Source organism: Hyaena hyaena, unplaced genomic scaffold (genome assembly GCF_003009895.1).
Source record: "Hyaena hyaena isolate Hyena2069 unplaced genomic scaffold, ASM300989v1 scaffold_947, whole genome shotgun sequence".
Taxonomy (NCBI): Eukaryota; Metazoa; Chordata; class Mammalia; order Carnivora; family Hyaenidae; genus Hyaena; species Hyaena hyaena.
This window is the reverse complement of record NW_024081579.1, coordinates 244,200-271,220: the sequence shown is the minus strand read 5'-3', so window position 1 is coordinate 271,220 and position 27,021 is coordinate 244,200. Positions and strand designations below refer to the sequence as shown.

Genomic DNA, 27,021 nt, shown 5'->3' with positions numbered 1-27,021 from the left:
GTCCGGGTCAGAGCGAGCCTCCTGCCCTGCGAGTGTGTGAGCGGTGGCCGTGCCGCGCTGTCCGCGTTCTCTCGTCCCGGTGCGAGCGAGCCGCGGCGTCCCCCGGCCAGGAGCGCCCCCGGCCCCGCGCGGAGGACGAGGAGGGGGCCTGGCGGCGGGCTGCGGCCGCGCTGGGCCGCGCTGGGCCGGGCTGGCGGCCCCGCTCCTGCGCCTGCTGCTGTCCCTGGGACCCGGGTGCCGGCACTGAGGCGTCCCCGGCGGACGGCGACCCCCTTCCCCGGCTCCCCGGGCCGCCCCGCCGGGGAGGGCGGAAGATGCCGGTGAAGAAGAAGAGAAAATCCCCTGGGGTAGCGGCGGCAGTGGCGGAAGACGGAGGCCTGAAGAAGTGTAAAATCTCCAGGTATCACGTCCCCCCCACCCCCACCCAGTCCTCCGTGTTCCCGCACGAGCGGCGGTCCGGGGCTCGGGTCCGGAGGGTGCGCCCCCGCCGACACGGCACGCGGCGCCCGGGGCCGCCCCCTGCGCTCGCCCCCCGCGGCCTTCCCGCCTGGGCGGGCGTGCGGGCCGGCGGGAGCGGCGCCTCCGGAATTTCTGTGCAGGGGAGGGGAGGGGAGGGGTGCGGAGCGGCGCGGAGGGGCGCTGACCGCCGCCGGCTGGGACGCGGCGAGCGGTCCACGCCGGGGATTCGCCGCGGCCGGAGCCGGAAGGTCCCAGCAGGAAGCCGCTTTTCTGCGCGTCTGGTGCCTCACCTGCGCCGAGCCCGTGCGTGCGGCGTCGGGAAGGCCCTGCTCGCGCTTCCGCGTCCGGGCACTGAGGGTGCTGTTCGCTGCCGACCGAGTCGCTGACGATCTGGTCCTTACTTCACTCGAGCCCCCCCCCCCCCCCCGCCCAGAGAAGAGACAGAAAATAAAGCCGAGCTGTAGTTACGGCCCTTTGATCCCTGGTCCCGCGGTGGCGTGTCCTGGAGGCGGCCCAGCACCCGAGTGCTGCACAGAATCCGCCGGCTGGGGGGGAGGGGGTGGTTTTGAACCTGCTCCTCGGGTGTCTGAGGGAATAAGTTGAGGCGCTGCCATGGAGACGAGACGGTAGTCCGCGGTGTAGACGTGATGCTGGCGCGCTCTCCTTGCAGAGAGATGTGCTCAAGACGTGCGGTAGGTGACTCCGTCTCCTCTTCCTTTTTCCCGCTTCCCCGCCTGTCCCACTCTCAGCTAAGAGCCCGTGAAGGATGACACGGCTTTCCCACCCCTCCCGGTAGCTCACCCCAGAACGGGGGTGGGCCGCGCCCCCGGCCCGCGCGCGGTCCTGGGACGCGTCCGGGTCGGCTCTCCCCGCTCTCGCTCGCGGCCGGCCTCGGTGCGCAAGCGGCGCAGGTTGTGACCCGGGGCGCGTTGCCGGCCGGCTCCGCTCTGTCCGCCGAGAACCGCGCGCGGCGCCTCGCGTGCCACAGCCCCCGCTGGCCCAGGGCCCAGCGCTTCTCCTTAAGCCCTAAAGGCCGTTTATGAACTTCCCAACTTTTAATGATTTTATGGAAGAGATGGACTTTGGCATTAAATAGCTTTGGCTCAATTATTTGTACAATTATTATCTTCCTGTTTGTACAATTATCTGTCGTTTTTGTTTTTAATCTGTGGAATTTAATTATACTCTTGGGTCCTAACTCGTCTTTTACCTTTAATTATCTATTTAAGTTTGGCAGGTGATCAACAACTGTTAATATATGTATATTTTTAAAAATATTGATTCATTAAGTATCAAAATATACTTTGTAAGATTTTGTTTTCGAATGTATGTCTGTTTTACAGAAATACAATTTTCATGCAGACCAGAAGAATCACTGTGAAGATTTATACTTTCCCAGCTCTTAGACCTGTGTTAAGACCATTAGGTCGAATTTCCATGTGGTCATTTTGAAATCTGGGGAAATGATTTTAGTTGATGTTATCGGACTTTGATAGTGAGCAGAGTAGCATTTTGGCTTCCTTAGCAAGAAAGCTTTACGGACAGACTACTGTTCCCAATTGCAAATACTAAACAACTCCATTTTTTTTCCTATGATACCAGCGGTAAAATAATAATAATAATATTTTGTTTAGTTTGAATTGAAGTAGTTCATGTTGCACTTAGCTTTTCACTGAAAGTTGAGACTTGATAAATTCTTAGGCATTTGTGTGTTTTCTAAGCTATTGCAGATCCCAACCCCCTGCTAGACTAATAAGTGGAGAGGAACATTTTTCAAGCAAGAAGTGCCTGGCTTGGTTTTATGAGTATGCAGGTAATGAAATTAATATAAGAAGATATCAGTCACGTGCTTTACAAAGTGTTTTGGTTCATTCATTTAACAAATTATTTATTGCAGGCCTGCTTTGTGTTAGTGCTGTGACCTGGGATCAGGGTCAAGACTGAGGATTCTGGGTAGGCTAAGATTTTGGTGCCATGTCAGGATGCTGCTTCTTTAAACATATAAATATAATTCAATATATGCTAGTGGGAGGGGTGAAAGTCACTCTTAATTCAGTTTGTAAACAGATACATTTATTGGATTATGTCCATTAGCAAAGTAGAGTTGATATTATGGAAAACAAAGTATGTAATAAAACAATTTGTACTTTATGTAATTCTTATTTTTTCCATATTCTATTGAAAATTTTCTGGACCCAAAGTAACATTTTCTGCAACTTTTCAGAGACATAGTAAAAGATTTAAAATGCAGATATGTCATAGCACAGCACATTTGCCCTTTGATAATTGCTGTTTAGCCCTTCAGTTCTTCCAGAAGTGGGGTAATACATAAGAAGGGAAACACTGATGTGATACAGTGTGATAAATGCTGATTTAGGAAGAAGTACTGCAGTAGTTCATAGGAATATGTAACCCAGCATTGTGTCAGGAAGGGCTTTTGAAGGAGCTGTGACTTAAGCTGCAGGTGGTGGGCATAAAGCTCTGGGCCCTTTACTTCTCATTTATTCCTAACTTGTCCATAAGTGTGTATGAAAACATTTTTTCCCCTAAAAATCTAGGTTTTGGTCTCCTGGAATTCATGATTTTATAGCTTCGCCCTCCCCCTTGTGTCACTATCACTCTCAGTGGCTAACACAAAACAGTGTAGATGCAGCCACTCTTAGGTTTTGTGCTAATCTGTTAAGGTCTAAAGTGTACTCTGAACTTGAAGTGTAACTTTAGGCTAACAGTGTGGGAAGTAAGACTATGGATGTAACTTAAAATCAGCTGGACCCCCAAAGTATGATTTAAAAATTGTTTAGTAACAGAACAGATTCTTTCTAGACCAGAAAAACTGCTATTTCTGGCGTCCCAAGACAGTGTCTAACCCAAATTAAATGAAAGGGATTCATTTCTTACTGACCTCCATTTAAAATGTTGACCCATTATTCAAAATGCCAGTTTTACTGGAATTTATGACATAGAATCAAAAAGTCACTCATCTTATTTCACTTGTAAAAAGATTCCATAAGATACCATAAAATTAGTCCATTTTTTTTCATTTATGCGTATTTGTGTTAGCATAATTGGGACTTTGGTGGGTAGCAGGAGATTCTAAGTAGCTAAATATTTATTTCCTTTGCTAGCATTTTTGTAATAGTCGACATAATAATTGCTATCTCTGCTTCTAAATTCGTAATTATATAATGTGTCCTTTTGCCAAGTAGGCGGTGTTACCCCTTTTTAGAGATGAGAAAACCGAGGTTGAGATCATACGGTGACAGGAACTTGTATTCAGATTTAGGTCACTCTGTTGCAGAGCTTGTGCTTTTAATGACTACTATCTTGTCATTTCTGTTTTCATTATGTACATAGCAACTGATTTTTCTTCTACAAAGAAATAATAGCGAATGCACTTGAGGGCATTTTATATTATGTCATGTATTGAACGATTCATTCAGTAAATGTTTCCTGAGCATTCACTGTGTGTCAGGCACTGACCTGGTGCTGGGGACACAGTAAAGAAGTTAGGAAAGATCCCTCCCTGCCCTTGGGGGGGCTTTGACTTCTAGTGGGGAAGACAGAAAATAGGTAAGTAGGCAAGATAAGTATAGATTGCGGAGGGTTATAAGGGTAAAAATACGGTGCAGTGTAGGGACACAAAGTAGCAAGTTTGGATGAACTTTTTTTTTTTTTTTTAATGTTTTTATTTATTTCTAGGAGAGAGACAGCGTGAGCAGGGGAGGGTCAGAGAGAGAGGGAGACACAGACTGAAATAGGCCCCAGGCTCTGAGCTGGCAGTCAGCACAGAGCCCGACGCGGGGCTCGAGCCCACAAACCGCGAGATCATGACCTAAGCGAAAGTCGGTCGCTTAACCGACTAAGCCACCCAGGTGCCCCAAGACTTTTTTTTTTTTAATGTTTTATTTATTTCTAGGAGAGAGAGAGAGACAGCGTGAGCAGGGGAGGGTCAGAGAGAGAGGGAGTCACAGACTCTGAAACAGGCTCCAGGCTCGGAGCTGGCAGTCAGCACACAGCCCGACGTGGGGCTTGAACCCACAAACCGCGAGATCATGACCCAAGCGAAAGTCGGACGCTTAACCGACTAAGCCACCCAGGCGCCCCTGGATGGACTTTCAAGTAGGTTTTATAGGGAAGCTTCTCTAGCCATGACTCTGGGCAGAGACATAACTGACCAGGAGAAAGCAGTTATTAGCCAAAGAAACAGTAGGTGTTCTGTCTTAAAATAAAATAGCGGTGTCCCTTATTAACATAGAGTCAGTGATTGTGCCTACTGAGAATAATACACGTAAAACACAGCACAGTACCTGGAATGTTGTCAGAACTCACAAGCGTAAGCTGTTGTTAAAAGAGTAATAGCATTACAGCATGAGGTACACTGGCTGTGTTTTTACAGTACTGCTCCACAATTAACAGTGTAGCTCCCATGTAGCTCATGGTGGACATCTATCATTCATTGAGCACAGTTTTCTTTCCTGAGCATCTGCTATGGCTGGCATGGTTTTACACCCTGCAGAAAGCGCTGGGAACATTGTATGGTTATTAAAAAAATTTTTTGATTTTTTTTAAGTATAAAAAATATTTTGGCAAGGATTCAGTAATACATGGGACCTGTTGGTGAACACAAACATGGAAAGTGAAAAGGCATGTTTAAAATCTTATGGAGAACCCAAAAGAAGATAGGATTGCTTAGTTCTAATGAAATTCTCCCTACTTGTAGATTGAGCTAAATAATTTCCAAAGCTTCTTAGGTTGAATGGAAACCTGTTTTTTGCCTGAGAGTTAAATTCAGCCCCAGAGTAGATTTATTGGAAGAGTGTATTTCAGAAAGTAAAACTAACATTAATGTGGTCTGGGAAAAGGACATTGGTATTGACCTTGTTTTAGATTTAGATTTGTTATTATTTGCATTGCTTTGGGAAAGTCACTGAACATTTACAGAAAGATCTTGTGTATGTCTTTATATGTCTCCTTATGACAATTTAATTTGAATCTCATCAAAGTTAACCACTGATAAACTCCCCAATTTCTAGGACACTGTGTTTCATGATAGTGACTGATATTTCTTGCTAGCAGCTCTTCACCTTTGTCTTGTGATTACTAATGATGGCAGCTCTGAGGCCCAGTCAGCTTTTTTCTTCATAAGAAAAATTTATAATACTTTAAGAGTCGTGGCTTAAAAACCTTTGTTTTCTTCCACTAAATCACATGGAAGGGAACATACTCCGCTATATTTTTTAACAGCTTTATTGTATATGTATGCTTCTAAAATTACAGTAATTAACACATTCTCATTAAAAAAAATTCTCAACTATATATTGGGAAGTGAAAGTTCTATAATTACCACCCTTTCACCTTTTACCACCTCACTGCATAAATAAGTGCAGTACTTATTTAAATCAAAAAATTAAATAAAGATTTTGGTTTCAGACCATGTTTTAACATCCTCTTAACAGCGTGGATCTCGTCTGAGGCCACAGGAGTATATTGGCACATGCACTGGACGGCTGTATTCTTCTGTTAGGACAAACTATAGAGCGTGGATTTCATGCTGTACTTGTGAACAAATGATGGTGGGCCTGAAATGCCCCCTGAGTGGCTGTGGTCTGGTCTGTGATTTATAAGTTCTTAAGAAAGGGAAACAAAGATTTTTTTGGGTCACTTTAACAATCATATTTCAAGACTTTTCAAAAATCAAATGTAATAGTGATTTCTGTCGTATTTCACAGTTGCTTTAAGTATCGATTCGGTCTTTGTATTACAGAAAGGACAGTACAGTGTAATAGTTTGATATATGCATATACTGCAAAATGATCACAGTAAGTCTAGTTGACATCTGTCCCACACATGTTTATGCATTTTTCTCTCATGATGAGTACTCTTAAGTCTTAAGACGTACTCTCGTAGGAGCTTTCCAGTATAACAATATGGTAGTATTAATTTCAGTCATCAGGCTGTACGTCACATCCCCAGGACATACCTACTTTATAACTAGACACTTGTACCTTTTGACCACCTTCATCCATTTTGCCTACCCTCTGTCCCTGCCTCTGTTCTCTGTATCTATGAGTTTGGGGTGCTTGTTTTTGTTTGTAGATTCCACAAGGAAGTGACATCATATGTTATTTGTCTTTGACTTACTTCACTTAGCATGATGCTCTCAAGGTCCATCCATGCTGTCACAAATTTGTTGTAGTCTTACCAAGTTACAAAAGAGACCCAGCAGTGATGTAATTACTATCTTTTAGGAATATGATAACAAAAAATATGAGAATTGTTGTATTGATTTATATTTAGTGTTATTGAGGGAGAAAAATAAGCTAAGTATCGTTAAGTTTTGGACAAATGCTAGACATAAGCTAAGTGAGAAATTAGTGTTATTATATGTATTATAATAAGGCGGCATAACTAATGCTTTGTTGCCTAGTTTAGAACCAAGATGATAAGGAAAATAGGAGTTCCCTTAAGTTGTTATCTCCATAACATATATTTATATCTTTTTTAAAGTATTTAATTTTATTTGGTTATATTTCAGAAGGGTAATAAATGACCTTCTGTTTTAGTAAGAAAACATTCTTTGCTTAATGTCTTGAAATGGGTTGGGCCTACACTTTGTAGCAGAATTTTATGTGCCTCTTTCTATTTATACATTGCCAAAAATTTTCTTCGGAGAGTCTCTCATGAATGTTTTTTTAATGGATGGGTTCAAGTTACTGTACAGACAAGTGACTGGTATTTCTCTTTTCTTAATTTCATTTTGTAATGTGGTGTTTAAAGAATATTTCAAAAATTTTACATTTTAAATCATATAACAAACATTTACACTTTATCCAAGATGTGTCAAAATCAAATTTAGTTATAAAAAATATTATGGTATATTCATAGATGCCTTAGTACAATGGCTAATGTTTTATGTTGATATTAAATTATAACAATAAAATATATAAATTATTTTTGTCTTTGAAGGTCCTGATGAAGTTGTAGGGCCAGAAGGAATGGAAAAATTTTGTGAAGACATTGGTGTTGAACCTGAAAATGTATGTTTTATTTCTAAGTAGAACGGAATACAAGTGGGGTATAGCATATTTATAAATTTCTAAACCTTGGGACGCTTTAATCTTATGTCAAGATTATGTTTCTTCATGGTTAATACTGTAGATTTTCATTTAAGGTATTTTTAATCAGCTTAAGTTGGGCATTGTTCTCTTTCTTGATAGAAATGTCATTTGTGATAGAGTGAGAGAGATTCTACCCTCAAAAACTGTTAGAACTTTTTACTTTTAAGAAATTGGCCCATCTAAATTTTTCAGAGTTAATAATTCCAGAGGTAATACTCTTTAATAGTTGAAGGATGGAAATAGTTGTATAAAAATGCTCTCCATGATAAAATATAGACATGATTATCTCTGTGCTGACTTTTCCCCTATCCTTTATGTTCTGTTCTTTCCAGATTATTATGTTAGTTTTAGCGTGGAAATTGGAGGCTGAAAGCATGGGATTTTTTACCAAGGAAGAATGGTTAAAGGGGATGACTTCATTACAGTAAGACATTTTTTTAAAAAACAAATTTGATGGCCTATTTGAAGATCTTAATTGATATTTTGTGCTTCATAATTTTTAGAAGTAAGGTTTCACCTTAAAATAATCAAATTGGTTTGATCTGTAACAATCAGCTAGGGTTTGGTAACATTTATATTGTGGTCTTGGCAAAATGAACAGTTACCCCATCTTTCATATTCTCTGAGAAGCTTAGTACAGTCCTATTAAAATTATGGACTCTTCATGGGTGTATTGGGGTCTGTGATCAGAGTTGTTTACCCACAGATTGTTTGAGCAATGAGTGATTTCTTTCTCTGAATGTTGAGTTCTGCCATGGAAGGAGTTTGTTCTTTGAGCTGCCCCAGGCTCTGGGGGGCCTCTTCAATTTTATGCTTGATTTTGAAGAGAAATCCAAAGATAGAGTTACATGGCACTTCTATTGTTTCTTTTTTGCCAAATTAATCTTATAAAGAGCAAAAGTAGAAAGTTTGTATGGCTCCCCTGCAGCCTTTAGCTGTTCTAGTTACAAACTTAGAGGCTCCCTTTGAACTCTTGTGTAAGTTACTGAATTGCTTCTTGATAAAAATAATTTGATTTTGACTTTTCAGAGTAAAGTGTGCTTAGTTGCAGAATTAGTAATTATGTGTTCTTTTTAAATTATGTCATGTTCCTAATGTTCATGCAGGACATTATTAATTATCAACATTCTAAAATAGAGGAAGCATTAATTTATAATATTTTTGAGCCAAAAACTGGGGGTTAATTAGCCCTGTGGTTTCCTGTTGTGGTTATGGTTTTATTAATACATTTAACTTTTTTATTACTCGATTGTGTGTCCTTACATTTCAGAATACCTTGCTTATTTTTTTTAAGTATTCATATGGAACTTAAGTGTTTTATATTTGAATTTTCAGCATCTAATGCGTTGTAATTCTCCTTTTTAACCAACATTAACATATAGCTATTTTATATATTATTTTTTAGGTAAAAACCTTTGCTTATATGAGCCAAATTATAATTTCTAAAATAGAACATAAAATCAACCCTTTGATTTTATGAATTGAAATCAGTCATTTCAGTTACTTATAGGTGAGATAAGCAGTCAGACTCAAAGAGGTAAAGAAAATGTTCACCTAGGTTTGGCATACTGTACTTTGCGTCATGTTTCTGCATTTATGTTTTAGCATTCTTTATAAAATACAGGACTGTTAACTAACTTTTTGAATCATGGTATTTACAACCAAGTTTGGACTGTCATTCATCTAGGTCTCATAACTGACCAATTAAAATGATGTTGATTCTGAAATTCTTGGAAATAACCAACCTTCAATTAGCTTTTTAGAGGAAGATAAACTATACATAGGAGTATGCGAAGAATATAAACTGGTTTTCATGTAGCTTAGTCTGTTTTATTGAAATATGTTTCAGTTATAACATGGCTTATGCATTATAAAGACATTTCGGTTGACATTATAACAGTTTTTTGTATGACTCCTGCTGAAGTTTTTTATATATTGCTTTTTTGAGTATCCCAGTTTGTGTGTTTTAAAACAAAAAGTTTCTCAGTGTTTATGTTTCTGCATAACTTGATATAACATAAAGAGCCTTTGTGTAACAGAAGTGTGTAAATCAAAGCATTTTTAATAATTATTCTTGAGTAACTAACACATGGCTTTGGGTACAAGAATAGAAATTGATTTTACCCTTGAACTTATGTTTTATTAGCACATTTTTTCTATAGGAAGTTCCTAAGCTACACAAAATAAAAGCAATTATTTAATACTTAAAAAATTGACCCAGAGTTTTTGCTTCACTAATTTATTCCTTCCTGCCTGTTTGCCTACATAGGGCCTTGGAGCTGCTCATATTAGGCAAGTGTTCTTGACTGGGAAAATAGTTGGTGTTTTCCTCCCCATGATCTAGATTGCTACATGAAATACAGAGTATCTTCTATCAATTAACTACGCCTTATTACTCCCTTATTAAAAAATTTGCTGAGGAATACAGTAGTTTAAAATTTAAACTGAGAGACCAAAAAAATATGTAAGTCTTAATTTTTATTTTGTAGTTGCCTGGTATGTTTGGTGTTATATTGACATGTAATCATAAAATGTAAACCTTCACAGACTTGATTCCCTTTCTAGATTTTTCATATTTTAAGGATTTCGTTTGACCTGGACATAGTTATTTTGTGGTCCCTACATTTATCTTTGTGTAGTTATCAATTGTTTGAAAATAGTTAATTTTAACCCTTCGAACTCAGCTAAAGAATTGAGACGGTATGGTAGTTAAAACGCATACCATGGTCAAGGATAGTAGACAGTAATAACCATGAGTAACTAAAACTTGTAATTATATAGTGTTGATCAGCGTTCAGAATACTTTTGTACAGTGATTTATGTTAAGGCTATTTATTCATGTAGACTTTTCATAACTGGGTTGCCTTTTTTGTGTGAAAGAATCTGTAGGTATGAGTTTGTACGTAACTAGAATGGCCATTTTGTAGGTGTCAGAAAGTGCCATTGCCATATCTCTTCCAGGGATTTTGCTCTGTGTAGTTTCCATCATTGTAATTGGATTGGATTTGATAGGTGTTTATGGTAAGCACTGTGCCTCTTAATTGGTGATCACAGGGAAACTGGAGACGTGGCTCCTGCCCTTGGTTAACATGCCAGGAAGGCAGGGGTGGCATCGAAATACTGTGACTTTGAATCCAGGTCGATGTGGCAGGTGCTAGAGTAAAAGTACAGCATACTGTGGATGCACAGTTGGTAATGAGGAGAATACCAGAGAACCTTCATACGGGGATCACTGAACTGGGCCTTGAAGAATAATTAGGATGGTGATGGTTCAGGATCCAGGAAAATGTTATTTCCAAAGAGGAAGTTGTGAGCAGAGCATGGGAAAGGAAAGTAGTCTGGATTATTACAGTGGAAGATAGTAAAGAAAATTGACAGAACCGGTCTGTGTTCCAGGTAGTGGAGGGAATGGCTGCACGATGGGAGGGCCTTGGCCAGCCTTGTGCTAGGTCGTGGGACACCTCCGAGGTTGGGAGGTAGCTCTCGCTAGCGCAGTTGTTTTATGTTCGATGCTCACATACTCTTGTGAAAACAGCAGGTGTGATCCCCGCCCCCCCCCCCCCCCCCCGGGAAGGCACATGGTGTGGCGGGTGCACCTCCCTCTTCCTCATATATGTGGGTGCAAGAGTCCACGGGTACTTCATGTTTATACTGGGGCACCTTGCTGGCTGGAGCAGAGAGCTTTCCTCACATCTGCCCACTGAAGGTAGGGTTGGAGCAAGGGCGAAATGGAGGGCATGCTGGTGGAGAACACTGTCTTTGGTCGTGATCATGAGAAAAACCATCAGGAGGCTAACTTCTGATGGAAATGGAAGTAACTCAGCAGCCTGTTGGTAGATTACAAGTTGTGCACCGTCTGCCTTCTGGTCTCTGTACTGAGCCCTGGACTTGAGGATTAAAGGCAGTGGTCTGGCCCGACTTTATTTAGGGGGAGAGATGGGGAGCATCTGTCTGATTTTCCTATAGGGATGGGGTGCTCTGGTGCGTGTGGGGTGTGACTGCCGTTCACTTAGTATTTGGGGCGCAACTACTAGTTGCCATTAGCATTCTTCCTGTCTGCTCTCTCAAGAGTAATCTTGACAATTTCTGACGCCCTGCTCACATTTCCAGGCACCCCCAGGGTTGTGCTGTTTTGTTCTGGTCAGTAGACCTTATTCAGAGAGAGTTCTAAATACAGAACTTTGTGGAGAAAATTCTTCCTGTTATAGAATGGGGTGTCACAGCATACTTATTGGGACTTCACTAATTAAGGAAGAGAACCTCACTTAGAGCTAATACGTAAATGGTAATTTCTTCTCATTTTAGAGGTCTTTAATGAAGCAGAAATTTAAAAGCCGCCTTTGTTAATCAAATGTTTATTTAGCAGTCTTCAGGAAATTAACCTCCAAGTCCTAATGTTGAAATATAAACCCATCTCCACTCATTCTAACCTCCGTGGCCTTGGAGGATGGTATCCTGTTGTGCGAGCGTTCCCTAAAATCTGTGAGGTTTTATTTAGTTGTCATTCAAAAAACTATCCCTTGCTTTCCTTGATAATACTAGTTAAGTCTGCATTTCTTTTTACTTCCGGGGCAGTGTTCTTTCTAAAGCTTTGGGCCGGGTTAAATGTAAGACTTGAACTGCGTTCACTGGTTTTGCAGGTCTGTTCAGTCTCTGTGATACCAGTAATAAATGTGCAAGTTTGTACTTTTCTTTCCCACTCTTCTCCAAGAAAACGTTACCTGTTCTTTGTTGGTTAGATTCTTTCTCTGCTCAAGATGTAGGTAGACCATTAGGAATGGTATGGATTGATTAGTTTGGACAGACACCAGTGTGTTTAAGATAATTGTTAAGCCATTTGCCTCAAAAGGAGCATCTCACCTGAGAACTGTTGTCAATATTTAAGTTGTGTATTCTCATTTAGTCTCATGGTTGTCTGTTGTTGTCATTTTAAAACTGAGGAAACCAAGGCTGAAGAGATTAAATAGCTTTCCTGAAGCCACTTGTGTGTGGAGAAGTTGGAGTTTTACAGTTTTACCAGGTGTGTCTGACTTGCAACTTTGTTCTTCATCTCATCTCCGTCTTAAACTTACGGGTGTGTGTGTGTGTGTGTGTGTGTGTGTGTGTGTGTGTGTGTGTAAATAATAGTGTGCTCTGTGTACCTGTGGAGTGTTATTTGCAAAAGACTGTCGTTTTATTTGGCTTCTTTTCTCCTTGGTAATTTGTAAGTTACCACCTACAGACTTTATAATCCTGTTTGAACTACAGTTTCCTGCTAACCTTTCCCCAGGTAGGGATTTTGAAACCTTTTATAATTAAATACTTTGTGGCTTATTTTTGGTATTCATACTTCTATTTAACAAATAATTGTAGGGTGCTTATGCACTCCAGGCCCTGAAGAGAGATTTCAAACGCTGGTGGTTGTGAGAGGAAGGACTGAATGGTGGTCACCGTCCTTTATCGTATTTGTCTTGCTGAGTCTCAGGTGTACTAAGGTTCTCAGTGAGAGCCTGTGTGAAAATGTTTATCACATTATTAAAAAATATGTGAAAAACATTTCTACAGGAAGCTACAAAGACTTAGAAGATGAGGCCTCTTGAGATAGATCATCATGAGGGAGATAGTACATGTAACTGACTCCTTAAAATGCAGAACCCTCGGAACTTAATCAACTGATAACGCTGGAGAGCCTGAAGACACCCAGAGTTCCAAACAGCATTATAGGCACATATAATCTGAGAATTCGTTTCTTTTGCATATCCTTCTGGTAGAAGTTAACTCCATTTTCAATGCCATTAAAGCTTTATTTTTCACGTAATGAAGAATGTGCTGATAGAAGCCACTTAATGAAATAATAAGTGATATATTTTTAATAAATAGTAAAAATCTTGTTTCTGAACGAAATATATTGTGCACTCATTCATACTAGGAACTAGGCCCCAGACAAATTGGAAGGTTAACCTGTCCAAATTTCGATTTCCTTTTCTGGCCACTTGGCAGACAAAATGTGCAAAGAAACCGTTTATCATGTAAAACACTTAAATGCAGGATAAAATATAAACATGTATTTTAAAAAGCATGCCTGGACTTGACCATAATTAAGGAACATAATCAGAGGCCGGAAATGACGAGAGATGGTGATACCATAGGGATATGTGGAGCTGACATTTACCTTAAGGTTACTACCTGTTTCTAGTCACATAGAGTCTAGTCATTAACCTGTGGTGCATATTCTGAATAGGAGGCAAAATTGCAGGGTCTGAGTAAGTTGAGAAAATCAGATAAAAAACTCAAGAGTAACTTACTGATGTCACGTGTACCCAGGAGATGGAGATGGGATTGCTGCACTTGGTTCTGCATATAGTGGAGGGCTTATTCCCAAGAGAATTCTTAACAAAAAGTCTTCATCGTGCACATTAAAGGCTGGAATTCGTTATTTGTATGACACAAGCCAAAAATGTATTTACAAGTGTCCCAGGTAAATAGTATTTTTGTGTATATAGTGGGAGTGATTCTTGTGTACAGGAATGCATTTTAAACAGAAGCCTCAATTTTTGCAGGAAAAGGTTCAGTTTTCATTGATTAACAATCATAAATCACTAAGCATATTAGGAAACATCTTAAATTTCAGAATTAGACTCTTAAGACTAGTATTTTGAATTGTCATCTCAGCATAAAATAAATTTACTGTGTTTTAAAGAATAAAGGATGGTCTCAGATCAGATTTCAAATGCAAATTAAATCTCTGAAAGTGAAAAACATTAAAGATTTAAAACTCAACAGCTGAGTTACTTACAAAGGAAGTGGGTATAGATAAAGTAAGAATAGGTGACCTACAATATCTGAGGAAAATAGGAAAGGGATAAGGGATATTAGTGGATAGTTTTTTTTTACTGATGAGTTTTCTGTGTATTTGAGCTATAAGCCCTTCCTCAGGCATGTGGGCTAGAGTTACTTTCTCCCACTCTGTAGCTTGTGTTTTTGGCCTCTTGCGAGGACTTGGGCAGAGCAGAAGTTTTTAATTTTGATGAAGTTCATTTGATCAGTCTTTCCTTCTGTGAATTGTGCTTTTGATGTCAAATCCAAGAGTTCTTTCCCTAGATCCTGAGAATTTTACCTTCCTCTTTTTTCTGGAAAGGTTTATATTTTTATATTTTACATTTATATTTTGAGTTGATTTCTTTAAAAAGTGAGAGACAGGTTTTGGTTTATTCTCCGCCTCCAGATGCCCACTTGCTCCACAGTTTATTTGTTGTAAAAGGTCTTTCCTCCCTTGAATTGCTTTTGCATCTTGCCCAGTATTGGTTGGACATATTTGTGTGTCAGTCTGTCTCTGGGTTCTCTGTTCTTTTTTTTTTTTTTAATGTTTTTTTTTCCCCCTAGGGGAGAGAGAGAGAGACAGACAGACAGACAGACAGACAGCGTGAGCAGGGGAGGGTCAGAGAGAGAGGGAGTCACAGACTCTGAAACAGGCTCCAGGCTCTGAGCTGGCAGTCAGCACAGAGCCTGACGCGGGGCTCGAACCCATGAACCGTGAGATCGTGACCTAAGCGAAAGTCGGATGCTTAACCGACTAAGCCACCCAGGCGCCCCTGGGTTCTCTGTTCTGTCGCTCTGTGTCTTAAATCTCTGCCAGTCCCACACAGTGCTGCTGTATACAAAGTCTTTTAATTCACAGAGACTGATTGATCTCCTTTCAAAATTGTTTTCGCTCTTCCAAAAATTTTAGGATGATCTTTTTACCTACAAAAGATCTTACTGAGATTTTGGTTAAACTGCATAATGAAATTGGTGAGAAATGAGTACTGTTTTGAGTCTTTGAATACATGCAAGATAGATATGTTTCTGTTTTTGGTGTTTGATTTTTTTCATTGTGTGTAGTTTTCAGCATACAGATTCTGTACATGTTGTGTTAGAACTGTATGTAATATTTTGTTTTTATTTTGAGCCATTGTAAGTAGAATTGTATTTTTAATTCCAATATCCATATATTCATTACTAGTCTGTAGAAATACAATTGATTTTTGTACGGTTGTCTTGTATCCTGTGATGTTGCTGAACTCACTTATTCTGAGTTTATGTGTATATGTGTCTTCCTTGGATTGTCTACATAGACAGTCATGTCAAATGATTATAACCCAAAATAAGGAAATAGGGGCAATTTCATTTCTTTTCTGGTCTTGTATGTCTTTTATTTCCTTTCCTTAACATATTGCATTGGCTTGAACTTGTACCATTGTGTTGAGTAATCCTGGTGAGAGTGGACATCCTTTCCTTTGCTCCCCAGCTTAGAGGTAATTCATTCTCTTACTACAAAGTGTGTTAGCTGTAGGTTGTCTGTAGGTGCTCTTTATCAAGTTGAGGGAGTTGCTTTCTGTTCGTGTTTTTCTGTGAGTTTATACATGAGTGGATGTTAAATATTTTAAGTGCTTTTTCTGTATCAAATCATCTAATCATGTAGTTTTTCTTCTTTTAGATTGTTAATATTGCAGGACATTGATTGGTTTTTTAATACTGAACCAGTTTGCATACCTGGAATAAATCCCACTTGGTTATAGTCTATAATTATTTTTATATACTGCTGAATTCTTTTAGTTAATATTTTGTTAAGGATTCATGAGGGATATTGGTTTGTTGTTGGGTTTTTTTTTTCTTATTTATTTCCTGGGATATAATAGACAAAACATTGTTCATTTTGGATGTACAACATAATGATTCAATATTTGTGTATTTTGGGAAATGATTACCATGGTTAAGTCTAGTTAACATCCATCATCGTACATAGTTACAATTTTTTTGTGTGCAATTTTTTTTTTTTTTTTGATACTGCCTTTACTTGGTTTTGGTGTCTGGTAAGGTAAATCTGGCTTTGTAAAAGGAATTGGGAAATTTTTCCTTATAATTTATTTTTTGCAAGGTAGAGCATAGAATTGTTCTTCACAGATGGGTAGAATTCTCCAGTGAAACCATCTGAACCTACAGGTTTCTTTTTCAGAATTTTTGAAATTTTTAATTAGATTTTTTAATAGTTACAGGGCTACTCAAATTACTTTTTATTTCAGATCATTTTATCAAATTACTTGTTTTATATTGTGTGTGATAGTAATTTTTGTTTTTCAAAGAACTGGTCTATTATATAAATAAGTGGCCATATTTATATCCTTTTGATGTCTACAGGTCTGTAATCGTATCTTTTGTTTCATTCCTGATATTGATAATTTTTGTCTTTTTTCCTTTGTTATTCTTGCTAGGGACTTGTCGGTTTTACTGACTTTTTCCAAAAAATCAGCTCTTTGTTTTGTTGATTTTTCTTTCTTTTTTCTGTTTTCAGTTTTACTTATTTCTGCTCTTAATTTACTTTCTCCTCATTTTAGATATGCTCTTCTTTTTCTAGATTCTGAAGATAGAAAGCTTAGATTATTGATTGAGATTTTTTTCTGTGTTATAATATTTGCATTTAGTTGTGTGAATTTCCCCCTCAGCACTGCTTTGGGTCTCAACAAAATTTGAGTTGCCTTTTTATTTTCTTTGAGTTCGCTATCTTTTTTTGGTTTCCATTGAGACTTGTTCTCACCTGTGGATTATTTAGGAGTTTGTTGTTTAGTTTCTAAGTGTTTGGAGATTTTGCAGTTGTCTTCCTGTTACTTCTAGTTTGGTTTCATTGTCGTCATAGAACATTACCCTGCGTGATTTCAGCTCTTTTATGTTTGTCAGCGTTTTCTTAATGGCTCAGGTTGTAGTCTTTCCTGGTTTCTGTTGTACACATGCTCGAAAAGAATACGTGTCTTGTCCCTGAGTGGCATGTTCTGTTATCACCAGGTAGATCTTGTTGTTTGATGGTCTTGAATTCTTTTGTTTGCTGATGGGGTGTCTAGTTCTATCTGTTGCTGACAGAGGAGTGTTGAAATCTCTAACAGTAATCGGATGTTTGTTTATTTCTCCTCTTCAAGTTGTTGCTTCACTTTGCAGTTCTGTTGTTTGATGCATATACTTTTAGAATTGTTACATCTTCTCGGGTGCCTCGGTGGCTCAGTTGGCTTGGAGTCTGAGTCTTGATTTCAGCTCCAGTCAAGATCTCATGGTTGTGGGATGGAGCCCCGCGTCAGGCTCTACTTTGTCAGCTTAGAGTCTCTCTGTCTCTCTCTTCGCCCCCACTCCCTGGTCGCACGCACTTGCTCTCTCTCTCTAAAACAAACAAAACAAATTGTTACATATTTTTGGTGGATTGGCCTTTTATCATGACATAACATTTTTCTATGTTCTGATCATTTTCTTGGCTCAGACGTCTATATTAGCCGATATCGATAAAGCTGCTCCTCATTTCTTTTGGTTACTATTTCCAGAATATGTCCATTTTCACCTTTTATTTTCAGTCTGCCTATGTTGTGTTTGCAGTCCCTTCATTTCTTCTAGATAGCATATAGTTGGGTCATTTTGGTTTCATGGGTTGTTTTGATGTGCTCTGTTAATCTTTGTGTCTAATTGGTACAGACTACTTACATTTAATATAATTATTGATACATTAAGATTTAAGTCTGCCCTGTATTTTACAATTCAAATGTTTCCATTTGTTTTTTTTTTTTTGTTATTGTATTTTTTTTCCTAGACTCACTATTTGCTGAGACTTTCTACATTTTCACTTGTTTTATTACGTCCATAATTGCTCATTAAGGCATTTTCTTCAGAACTGTTTTAAAATCTGTATCAGATCATTTTTTTCAATGTTTTACTTATTTCTGAGAGAGAGACAGTGTAAGCAGGGGAGGGTCAGAGACAGAGGGAAACAGAATCCGAAGCAGGCCCAGGCTCTGAGCTGTCAGCACAGAGCCCAACACGGGGCTCGAACCCACGAACCGTGAGATCATGATCTGAGCAAAGTCGGATGCTTAACCAACTGAGCCATTCAGGCTCCCCTGCATCAGATAATTTTAAACACATCTTGTCATTTCAGTATTTGCACATATTTGCCCTCTTTTTACATCTTTTTGCCATCTTGGTTGTTGGTATGATAAGTGCTTTCTTATTGGAACCTGGAAATTCTGAGTATTATATTATGAAACTCTGGATCTTAGGTAAACCTTCCTTTTATCTAGCTTTCTCTACCACCACCTTCTCAGGAGGAGGGAATTCCTCATCATTGTTAGCAGGCAGGAGAGTTCATGCCCCCAGTAGGCCTCCACGGAGAACTTCTGGGTGACACCGTGAGTGGCGTGTAGCCTGCCTCCTCACAGGCCTCCTCTGACACTGGCCTTAGGGCACTACTCCTACCAGCTGCTGGGAGTGGGAGTTCACATTTTTATGTGGTTCTCACTAACAGTGCTGGAGGTGGAAATTGAGTGGAAGGGGAGGGGTCTCCTTACATCCTGGTGACGGTGGACCATTCAGGTCCTCAGTCAGTCTTTGCTGGCATCAGTGGCCGTTGAGCTGGCTTTTTCTGGGCTGTTTGAATGGAGAAGAGTGTTCAAAGCTTGCTTTCTTGCCAGGCTGCTCAGTTTCTGCTAGAGGGAGAGCAAGCTTCTGTTGGGAGTTTTCTGTTTCCGTCTACCCCATTGGCTTTTCTGGTTTGCTGACTCCTTCATCTCCAGGTCTGGGGGAGAAAAAGCAAAAGAAAACCGCACTGTATTGTTCCTGAGAATCTTTCACAGTTTTTTCAATCTTGTGTTTGTTTTATGTATGATGTCTCTGGCTTTTAGTGGAATGAGCAGGGGATGTGGGGGGAAAGTACATTTACTTCATCTTCCTGGAAGCAGAAGGTATTTGTTGACTAAAAGAAAAAAAAGCAAACCTTCTGTCCCCATCCCACACTATTTAGTGTCACTTTCCTCTGCTCTCTATCAGAACCAGATTCTTAGAAGGCATTTGTCTATACACTTGACCCTTGAAAAATGCAGGAATTTTTATTGAAGCCTGGAAATTTTGAGTATTGTGTTATAAAACTCTAGATCTTATTTGTTTTGTATTTATTTTCAGAGGAGGGAGAGTGTCAGAGAGAGAGGGAGAGAGAGAATTCCAAGCAGGCTCTGTTTTGTCAGTGTGGAGCCTGATGTGGGGCCTGATACCATGAACTTGAGATCATGTTCTGAGCTAAAACCAAGAGTTGGACACCCAACTGACAGCCACCCAGGTGCCCCAACTCCGGGCCTTATTTAAACATTCTGTTTTAGCTGGCTGCTCCCAGCACCGCCTAGGCAGGAGAGGGTGGGAAGCATGGGAGTTCCTGCCCAGTTACATATCCACATGTGACTGTTGGCTTCTCCAAAACCTACTAGCCTGCTGTTGCTCGGAAGCCTTACCCATAACGGAAACAGTCAAGTTACATGTTGTGTATGTTAAATGTATTATATACTACATTCTTATAATACAATAAGTTAGAGAAAAGAAACTTTCTTAAGAAGACTATCAAGAAAATATATTTACAGCACTATATTGTATTTATTGAAAAAAAAATCCAGGGGTGCCTGTGTGGTGCCCTCATTTGGTTAAGCATCCGACTTCAGCTCAGGTCATGATCTCAGGTTCATGAGTTTGAGCCCCGCGTCGGGCTCTGTGCTGAAAGCTAGCTCAGAGCCTGGAGCCCGTTTCAGATTCTGTGTCTCTCCCCCTCTCTGACCCTCCCCTGCTCACACTGTCTCCCTGTCTCTCTCTCAGAAATAAATAAAACATTAAAAAATAAAGTTAAAAAAAATCCACATACAAGTGGACCCACACAGTTTAAACCTGTGTTGTTCAAGGGTCACCTTTATCTCTAAGGTGACTTTATCTCTACCACTCCTCTGAAACCATCTTGTCAAGGAATAATTTACAAGTGAATAATCAAAGCAATACTATTTATCAGAACTGGGCTGAAGCTTTAATTGTACTTAGAGGAAAATCTGTAGCCTTAAATGTTACATTAAAAGAGAAATTGGGCTGCCTGGGTGACTCAGTCGGTTGAGTGTCCAACTTAGCTCAGGTCATGATCTCACGGCTTATGGGTTTGAGCCCCACTTCGGGGTCTGTGCTGACAGCGTAGAGCCTGCTTTGGGTTCTGTCTCCATTTCTCTGTGCCCCTCCCCAGCTCGCTCGCTCTCTCTCTCAAAAAGCAAACATTAAAAAATAACTAAAAACAAGAGAAAGAAAACCTCAAATCAAATGAACTAGTATCAAACTTAATAAGTTAGAGAAAGGATCAACCTGAAGAAAAAGCGGTAAAAAGATGTTTAGTTAGACATTAGTAAAAGAGAAAGTAAACCTGCAGTTGAAATAATCAAGAAATTCTGGGAAGATGATGAAGAAAAACAGAAAGCAAAAATAAATAATAATACAGACCCAGGTGGCTTTTTTCAGCTGATTTTGGCCAAATGCTAATTCCAGTGTTAGTAAGCTTTTTCAGAAAATAGAAAAAAAGGGGTAATAATTATCATTTCATTTTCTGAGGCTTGTGCTATGAGCTTGTTATCAAAACTAGTAAAGAGAGGGGCGCCTGCGTGGCTCAGTCAGTTAAGCATCTGACTTCGGCTCAGGTCATGATCTTGCTATTCGTGAGTTCGAGCCCTGCATCGGGCTCTGTGCTGACAGCTCAGAGCCTAGAGCCTGATTCTAATTCTGTGTCTCTCTTTCTCTCTGCCCCTTCCATGCTCATGCTCTGTCTCTGTCTGTCTGTCAATAATAAATAAACGTTTAAAAAAAAAAAAACTACTAAAGAGTGTGAAGGAATAAAATTTACAAGCAAGTGTCATTTATGAACACAGCAGAAAATCTAGCAATGTATGCAACAGGTAACAAACATTATCCAGTTTGGCTTATTCTAGGAAGGAAAGGTTTAATCAGCATGAGAAATGTATCCAAAATACTTACATCTTAATAAAGTTAGAAGTCACATTGCTGGTTTAGAATAGTGAAGGTCTCAGTTAAATGCAGGAGTGCTGGATGTCTGTGGTCCATGATGAGAACCAAGTCCATTCTGGGAGGAGTATGGCAGCTCACAGTAGGTGGAGTGACCCATGTAATGAAAGGGAGTCAGGTGACCGCTCAGTGATGGCGACATGTGAGGTAGGTTTTGGCAAGTGGTGTTTTGTCAGAATGTTCGAGGGAGCACTGTTTCAGGTATAGGCAGTGCTCTGTACTGACGCATAGCTGTGGCCTTGGTGAATGGTGAGTGCCGTGTGACCAGGGCACGGGTGTGGCGACCTGGTTCTTGCTGACCAGTGGAGTTCATGTCAGCCCCTGAGAGTCAGAGCTTCTGTGAGCGTCCGTGAGCACTCTGTATACTTTATGTTTAGTGCCTCCTCTTTGGAAATAACACAGGTAACTTGTTTGCGTCCTTTGATGTCTGTACCTTACTTAAGTCAGGTACTGCCACTCATTTACCTTGGTATTCAGTCACTAAAAATGCAGGAATCTGAATCTATGACTGAAGCACTAATATAGTGTGTTAATTTCTCTGTGTTATATCCTGAACTTTTAAAACCACTCATGGCTAATCTCTTTTCACCAAGCTGTGCCTGAGAATTTTCCAGTGAAATCTGTGACAGAGGCCTGGTTAATTTCCTTTGTTGTGCCGTCTTTTTAAAAACTTTACATGCACTAAAAGCACAGCTTCATACATCTCTTCTTAAGACATATTTGTGATTTTACTGGAGTTTTTTATTGAGTTGTATTTTTTTTAAAGGAAGGTCATTGGACTGAACTTTCATTCATGGCCAGGTTTTCTCTTTTTTTCCATTTTCCCCTTTTATTCCATTGATAGGTACAAGGCAGTAAGTTTGTTAGTAACTATAAATTTGTGAATCAGAATTTTAAACCTAGATTAATTCATAGATGCACTCACTTTCTTTTTAATACATTTCTTCTGACCCCGCCTAATGATGATTTTATTGAATTTTATGGATTATATAATGTATTTGGCTTTTTTAATTTAAGGTGTGACTGCACAGAAAAGTTACAGAACAAATTTGACTTTTTGCGCTCACAGTTGAATGATATTTCTTCGTTTAAGAATATCTACAGATATGCCTTTGATTTTGCAAGGGTAGGTGGAATTTCCATGTTTTGTAATTTTAACATTTTTTAAATCTCGAAACCACACTTAGGAAAATTTTTTACTTCCGTTCTAGGATAAAGATCAGAGAAGCCTTGATATCGATACCGCTAAGTCTATGCTCGCCCTGCTGCTTGGAAGGACATGGCCGCTGTTTTCAGTGTTTTACCAGTACCTGGAGGTATGTGCACTGTTCTCCATAAGTATTAAATGTTAGTTCTAAAACGTACTATGAAATTACACCTTTAAATGAGGAAAAAGAAATGGACTTTTAAATACTTGGCTTTAAGAAAAATCTTAAGCAAAAAGTTTCTGATAAAATGTGTACATATATGTCATCATTTTTAGACACAAGCTCATGTTCATTAATATATTCTGTACATGAGATACTCTGATTCCAGCCTTGCCTCCCCACCCCCAATTAAAAAAAAAAAAAAAATGAACCGTAAAGAAATACATTTTATTTTAGCAAAGACGTTTTTCATGTAGAAGAAAAGTTTACCATAGCACCTACCACCAGCAGTGATTTTAAGATACTGTTCTTTTTTTCCACTGCTTTCTTTGGTTTTATGTTTTTGTGCCTTTTCAATTTCAGGTTTTTTGGTATAGATCTCACTGTTTCTAGAAGACAGATGCTTTTGGTTTTGCTTTGAAAATGATTTCTCACAAAGCTGATTATCATAGTGAATTCCTCGAGTAATTCTGTTGAAAGCTTCTGCTGAGAGGCCGTATGACAGGGACTGAGTGAGTGGGTTTCAAGGACACTTAGATCTTTAAGCCTAGTAGTGTAGGCTTAGGAAAGGCTAATAAAGTAGATGTTTGTGATAGATGGTACCAGTGTTCCTCCTATCAGTAGTTTGGGGCAAAAATAAATAGGACCAAATCTAAAAATATTCACCTCTAAAGGGAGCTGAGAGAACTAAGTATTTTCATCACTTATTATGGGGAGGGTGTTTGACACAGTTTTGAATTAGGTTTTATCCCTGTTTAGCAGATGAAAAAGTGGCCTCTGCTGTTAACTGATGTTACCAAGGTCACTCACCTAAGTGACAGAAGTGGGATTTGAACCCAAATCAGTACTCTTTCTACTCCCTGCAAAAATGGCAACTTCAGAATGTAGCTAAACAGTAAATGTCACACAGAAAAGCAGTGTACTGGGTAGCGGCGCGAGGGAACTTTGTGCATGTAGCATACGCTGTACAACTTGATTTCAGTGATGCTTACAGAAGTGCATACGTGGGAGACGCCTACTGAGTTTTATTCGATTAGTACCTTTGGTGCTCCCATCATTTCTCCAAAGTGGAGGAAAGATAAAGAAGAAATGGACTGGATGATGTTAACATGTAAATATCCCTGAGGATTGTCTTAGAAGCCCAAGTGATTAAAGAGGAGTAAATGCTTTTTAAAAAAATTTTTTTTAAATGTTTTATTATGAAAGAGAGAGAGAGAGAGAGACAACGTGAGCAGGGGAAGGTCAGAGAGAGAGGGAGACACAGAATCTGAAACAGGCACCAGGCTCTGAGCTGGCAGTTAGCACAGAGCCCAGCGTGGGGCTCAAACCCATGAACCGTGAGATCATGACCTGAGCCCAAGTCAAAGGCCCAACTGACTGAGCCCCCCCAGGCGCCCCAAGAGGACGAAATGCTTTAAGAAAGACCATATCACAAAATAATGGTATAACTAGATTTAAGTCATGGCCTAATAGATAATGCTTGTTCTGTATTCCTAACGTTTATATCCTTTTCTAGCAATCAAAGTATCGTGTTATGAACAAAGATCAGTGGTACAATGTGTTAGAATTCAGCAGAACTGTCCATGCGGATCTTAGTAACTACGATGAAGATGGTGCTTGTAAGTATAATACTGTGTTTTCCCGTGACAATAAAGTTCTGTGAACTATTACATGAGGACACGCATTTGTGTAGCATTATCGTAAAGGATTTAAACTTCCTGACAGTAACTTTTTTTATGTCATCATGTTGAAGGTGTAGGGGAGGGCTGAGATTGAGCAGTATTATAGTCTCTGGTGATCAGTGGAATGTTTCCAGTCTCTCAGAAATGTACTGGAACATCATAGCTAAATTTAAATGATAATTTCTGCATCTAAAAGCTAAAATTCTGCTTTCTTGCCTACCCTGGCATTTTTTCTACGGAAGAAGAAAACAGTCATAATTTTTAAAAGAGGAAAGCAAAACATCAGGTACAGTAGAAAGACCTTCAGGGTTAATCATAGCACCCCCTGATGGCATAGCAGATAATGTCAGAATAACTTCCCTCACAGATGCCTGAGTGAACGGTTGATGAAATACCATTTTTCAGTCATTCAAGTTAAAATATCTGCCCATACTCTTCAGTGCAAAGGGCAGAATGCCATAAAACAGATCCTGGGAGTACATTGGAGGATACATTCCTATAAAAGTAAATTGAAACGTGGACTTCTCTCTTCAGCATTGAGATCATACAAAATGCTGAAGAAGGGATAATGTTGTTCTCCCTGTAGTTTATATTGTGACCTCTCCCCCAGAATGTTCCAAATTCAGTAATACTTTAGAAATGACACTTTGGTAGCAGCAGTAACCTGGCAGGCAGGCCTAAGAGTGTGTATATTCAGGCATGTTTTGAGTCAACGAACATATCAAACAATTTTTGTATAAAAATTCAGCTTCCATATTTGTTTGAAAAAACAAAATCTGACATAACTATCTGGAATTAGTGACGGAAGCCACGTAGTAGCTTGTGTCGAACTTGGATCTCACTTTTGCTGACCCGTAGCTATGCCAGCAGCCAGGGTACATTTCGGTTGCCATTTATGATTGTGCCTGTCTCCCGATTTTCTTAGAGTAGAGAGGTATGTCATTGAAAAATGAGAGAAAGACAGACCATCAAGGGGTATGTGTTTTAAGAAAACTAGAGCGAGCATACTTTCTTCTGGCAGTGAGTTTTCCTCTCTTTAAACAAGCAAAAAGAGTGAGCTCATTTAAGGAATGGCTTCTGTAAGGAAATGAGTTTGGAACCCCTGCTTTACACAAGTGTCTTTTTAATTTTTCTTAGTGTTTGTTTTTGAGAGAGTGCGCAAGTGGGGGAGGGGCAGAGAGAGAGAGAGACAGAATCCAAAGAAGGTTCCACGCTGTGAGCAGTCAGCACGGAGCCCGACTTGTGGCTCGAACTCAGGAACTCTGTGATCATGACTCAAGCTGAAGTCAGGCGCTTAACTGACTGAACCACCCAGGTGCCCCTCACATCTCTTTTTAGAATAGTTTTTAGGTCAGGTATTCATTAGGCACTTACTTTGTGTTTAGATTTATACTCAGTCCTGTTACTGGAATAATATAATTCTCTTATATGGCCACCCCTTCAACAAACTTACCTGCTCTTCATGATATAACAGAAAGATGTTAAACACTTTTCATATTCCTTAATATCAACAGAATGCTGTGAGCATTTAGACAAAGGGAGAGGTTTATCTTGACTTAGTTATTGGAGAGTTCTTAAAACATTGCAGCCTTGCGAGGGTAGTTGCAGTGAATACCCCTTGTGGAATGTCCCTTCTCTCAGAAAAGACAAGGCTGAGAAAGAAAAGAGCACTAAGTAGACAGCAGGAAGGGAAACACGCATGAGGCAGTGCGGGGGTCGGGTCCATCCCCATCACGTTCAGAGCTCGGGGAGAGTACGTTAATAGTGAGAGGGGTGAGTTCACTGAATCTAACAAAACATGCTTCTTTACTTCTAGGGCCTGTTCTTCTCGATGAATTTGTTGAGTGGCAAAAAATCCGTCAAACATCATAGCAAGAGCTCTTGTGGAGAAAATGCAAACCTTCTGATGCCCACGTGTGTACAGGCTGATGAGATGAGGAAGAGTCCAAAGGGTGCATTTTCATTCTTGTGAAAGACTTCTCATAGTACTTTGTTTTCCTTTTTTTTAAAGGAAGTTTTCTTGTTACATGTGATGGGCATTGAGCCACACCTCTTCTGAGACTGAATATCCAAGTTTTTGTTTTGGGTTATGTTTATAACATTTATTTCAGAACAATAAAGATTCAGATTTGTGACAAAGGCCTTACAGTGAAGATGTCCCTTAAGTGTCAGAGTGGTATTTATTTTTGTAAATTTTCATTTTTGAATTTTAGAGGATCTTTCTTGCCATGAATTTGGAATTTTAAAGATTTGGAACAACCTCCGCAGTTGGCAGTAGTTGGTCTGCCTACGGTGCGGCTCATGTATTCATCTGCGCACTCTTAGAACTAGTGTAGGCTTCACGTCTGGGATGACAATTTTCCGATACAGCAGATAAACACGTCCCTGGATCCCGGGGACCCTCCTGCTTTCAGCTCTGGTTTTCTGTGACCGTACCATGGTCTTAGCACATACTTGATCTGAAACATTTAGAATTGGATACATTATGTCCAGCTGTTTTGTTTCCTAACCTTTAAATAGTTTGGTCAATGA

The 27,021-nt window shown here is 39.7% G+C and overlaps 1 protein-coding gene across 5 annotated transcripts; it reads left to right on the top strand.

Annotated features, from left to right (window-relative positions):
- On the top strand, nucleotides 1-27,021 carry DCUN1D5 (defective in cullin neddylation 1 domain containing 5). Of its 5 annotated transcripts, XM_039221132.1 has the most exons (8): nucleotides 1-400; nucleotides 2,181-2,272; nucleotides 7,426-7,496; nucleotides 7,910-8,001; nucleotides 22,458-22,566; nucleotides 22,652-22,756; nucleotides 24,324-24,426; nucleotides 26,306-27,021. In XM_039221132.1, the coding sequence occupies exons 1-8, from the start codon at nucleotides 315-317 to the stop codon at nucleotides 26,359-26,361; spliced, it is 714 nt and encodes a 237-aa protein (XP_039077063.1). In that variant the 5' UTR covers nucleotides 1-314; the 3' UTR covers nucleotides 26,362-27,021. The 5 variants fall into 5 exon arrangements, with proteins under 5 accessions (XP_039077063.1, XP_039077065.1, XP_039077064.1 ...); XM_039221133.1 differs by lacking the exon at nucleotides 2,181-2,272 and having other exon boundaries at nucleotides 315-400; XM_039221134.1 differs by lacking the exons at nucleotides 2,181-2,272; nucleotides 7,426-7,496; nucleotides 7,910-8,001.

Coding starts and splice junctions, on each gene's coding strand:
- DCUN1D5 (XM_039221132.1), top strand. CDS start 315: ATGCCGGTGAAGAAGAAGAGAAAATCCCCTGGGGTAGCGGCGGCAGTG. Junction 22,757..24,323: donor TGTTTTACCAGTACCTGGAG/GTATGTGCACTG, acceptor ATCCTTTTCTAG/CAATCAAAGTATCGTGTTAT. Junction 24,427..26,305: donor CTACGATGAAGATGGTGCTT/GTAAGTATAATA, acceptor CTTTACTTCTAG/GGCCTGTTCTTCTCGATGAA.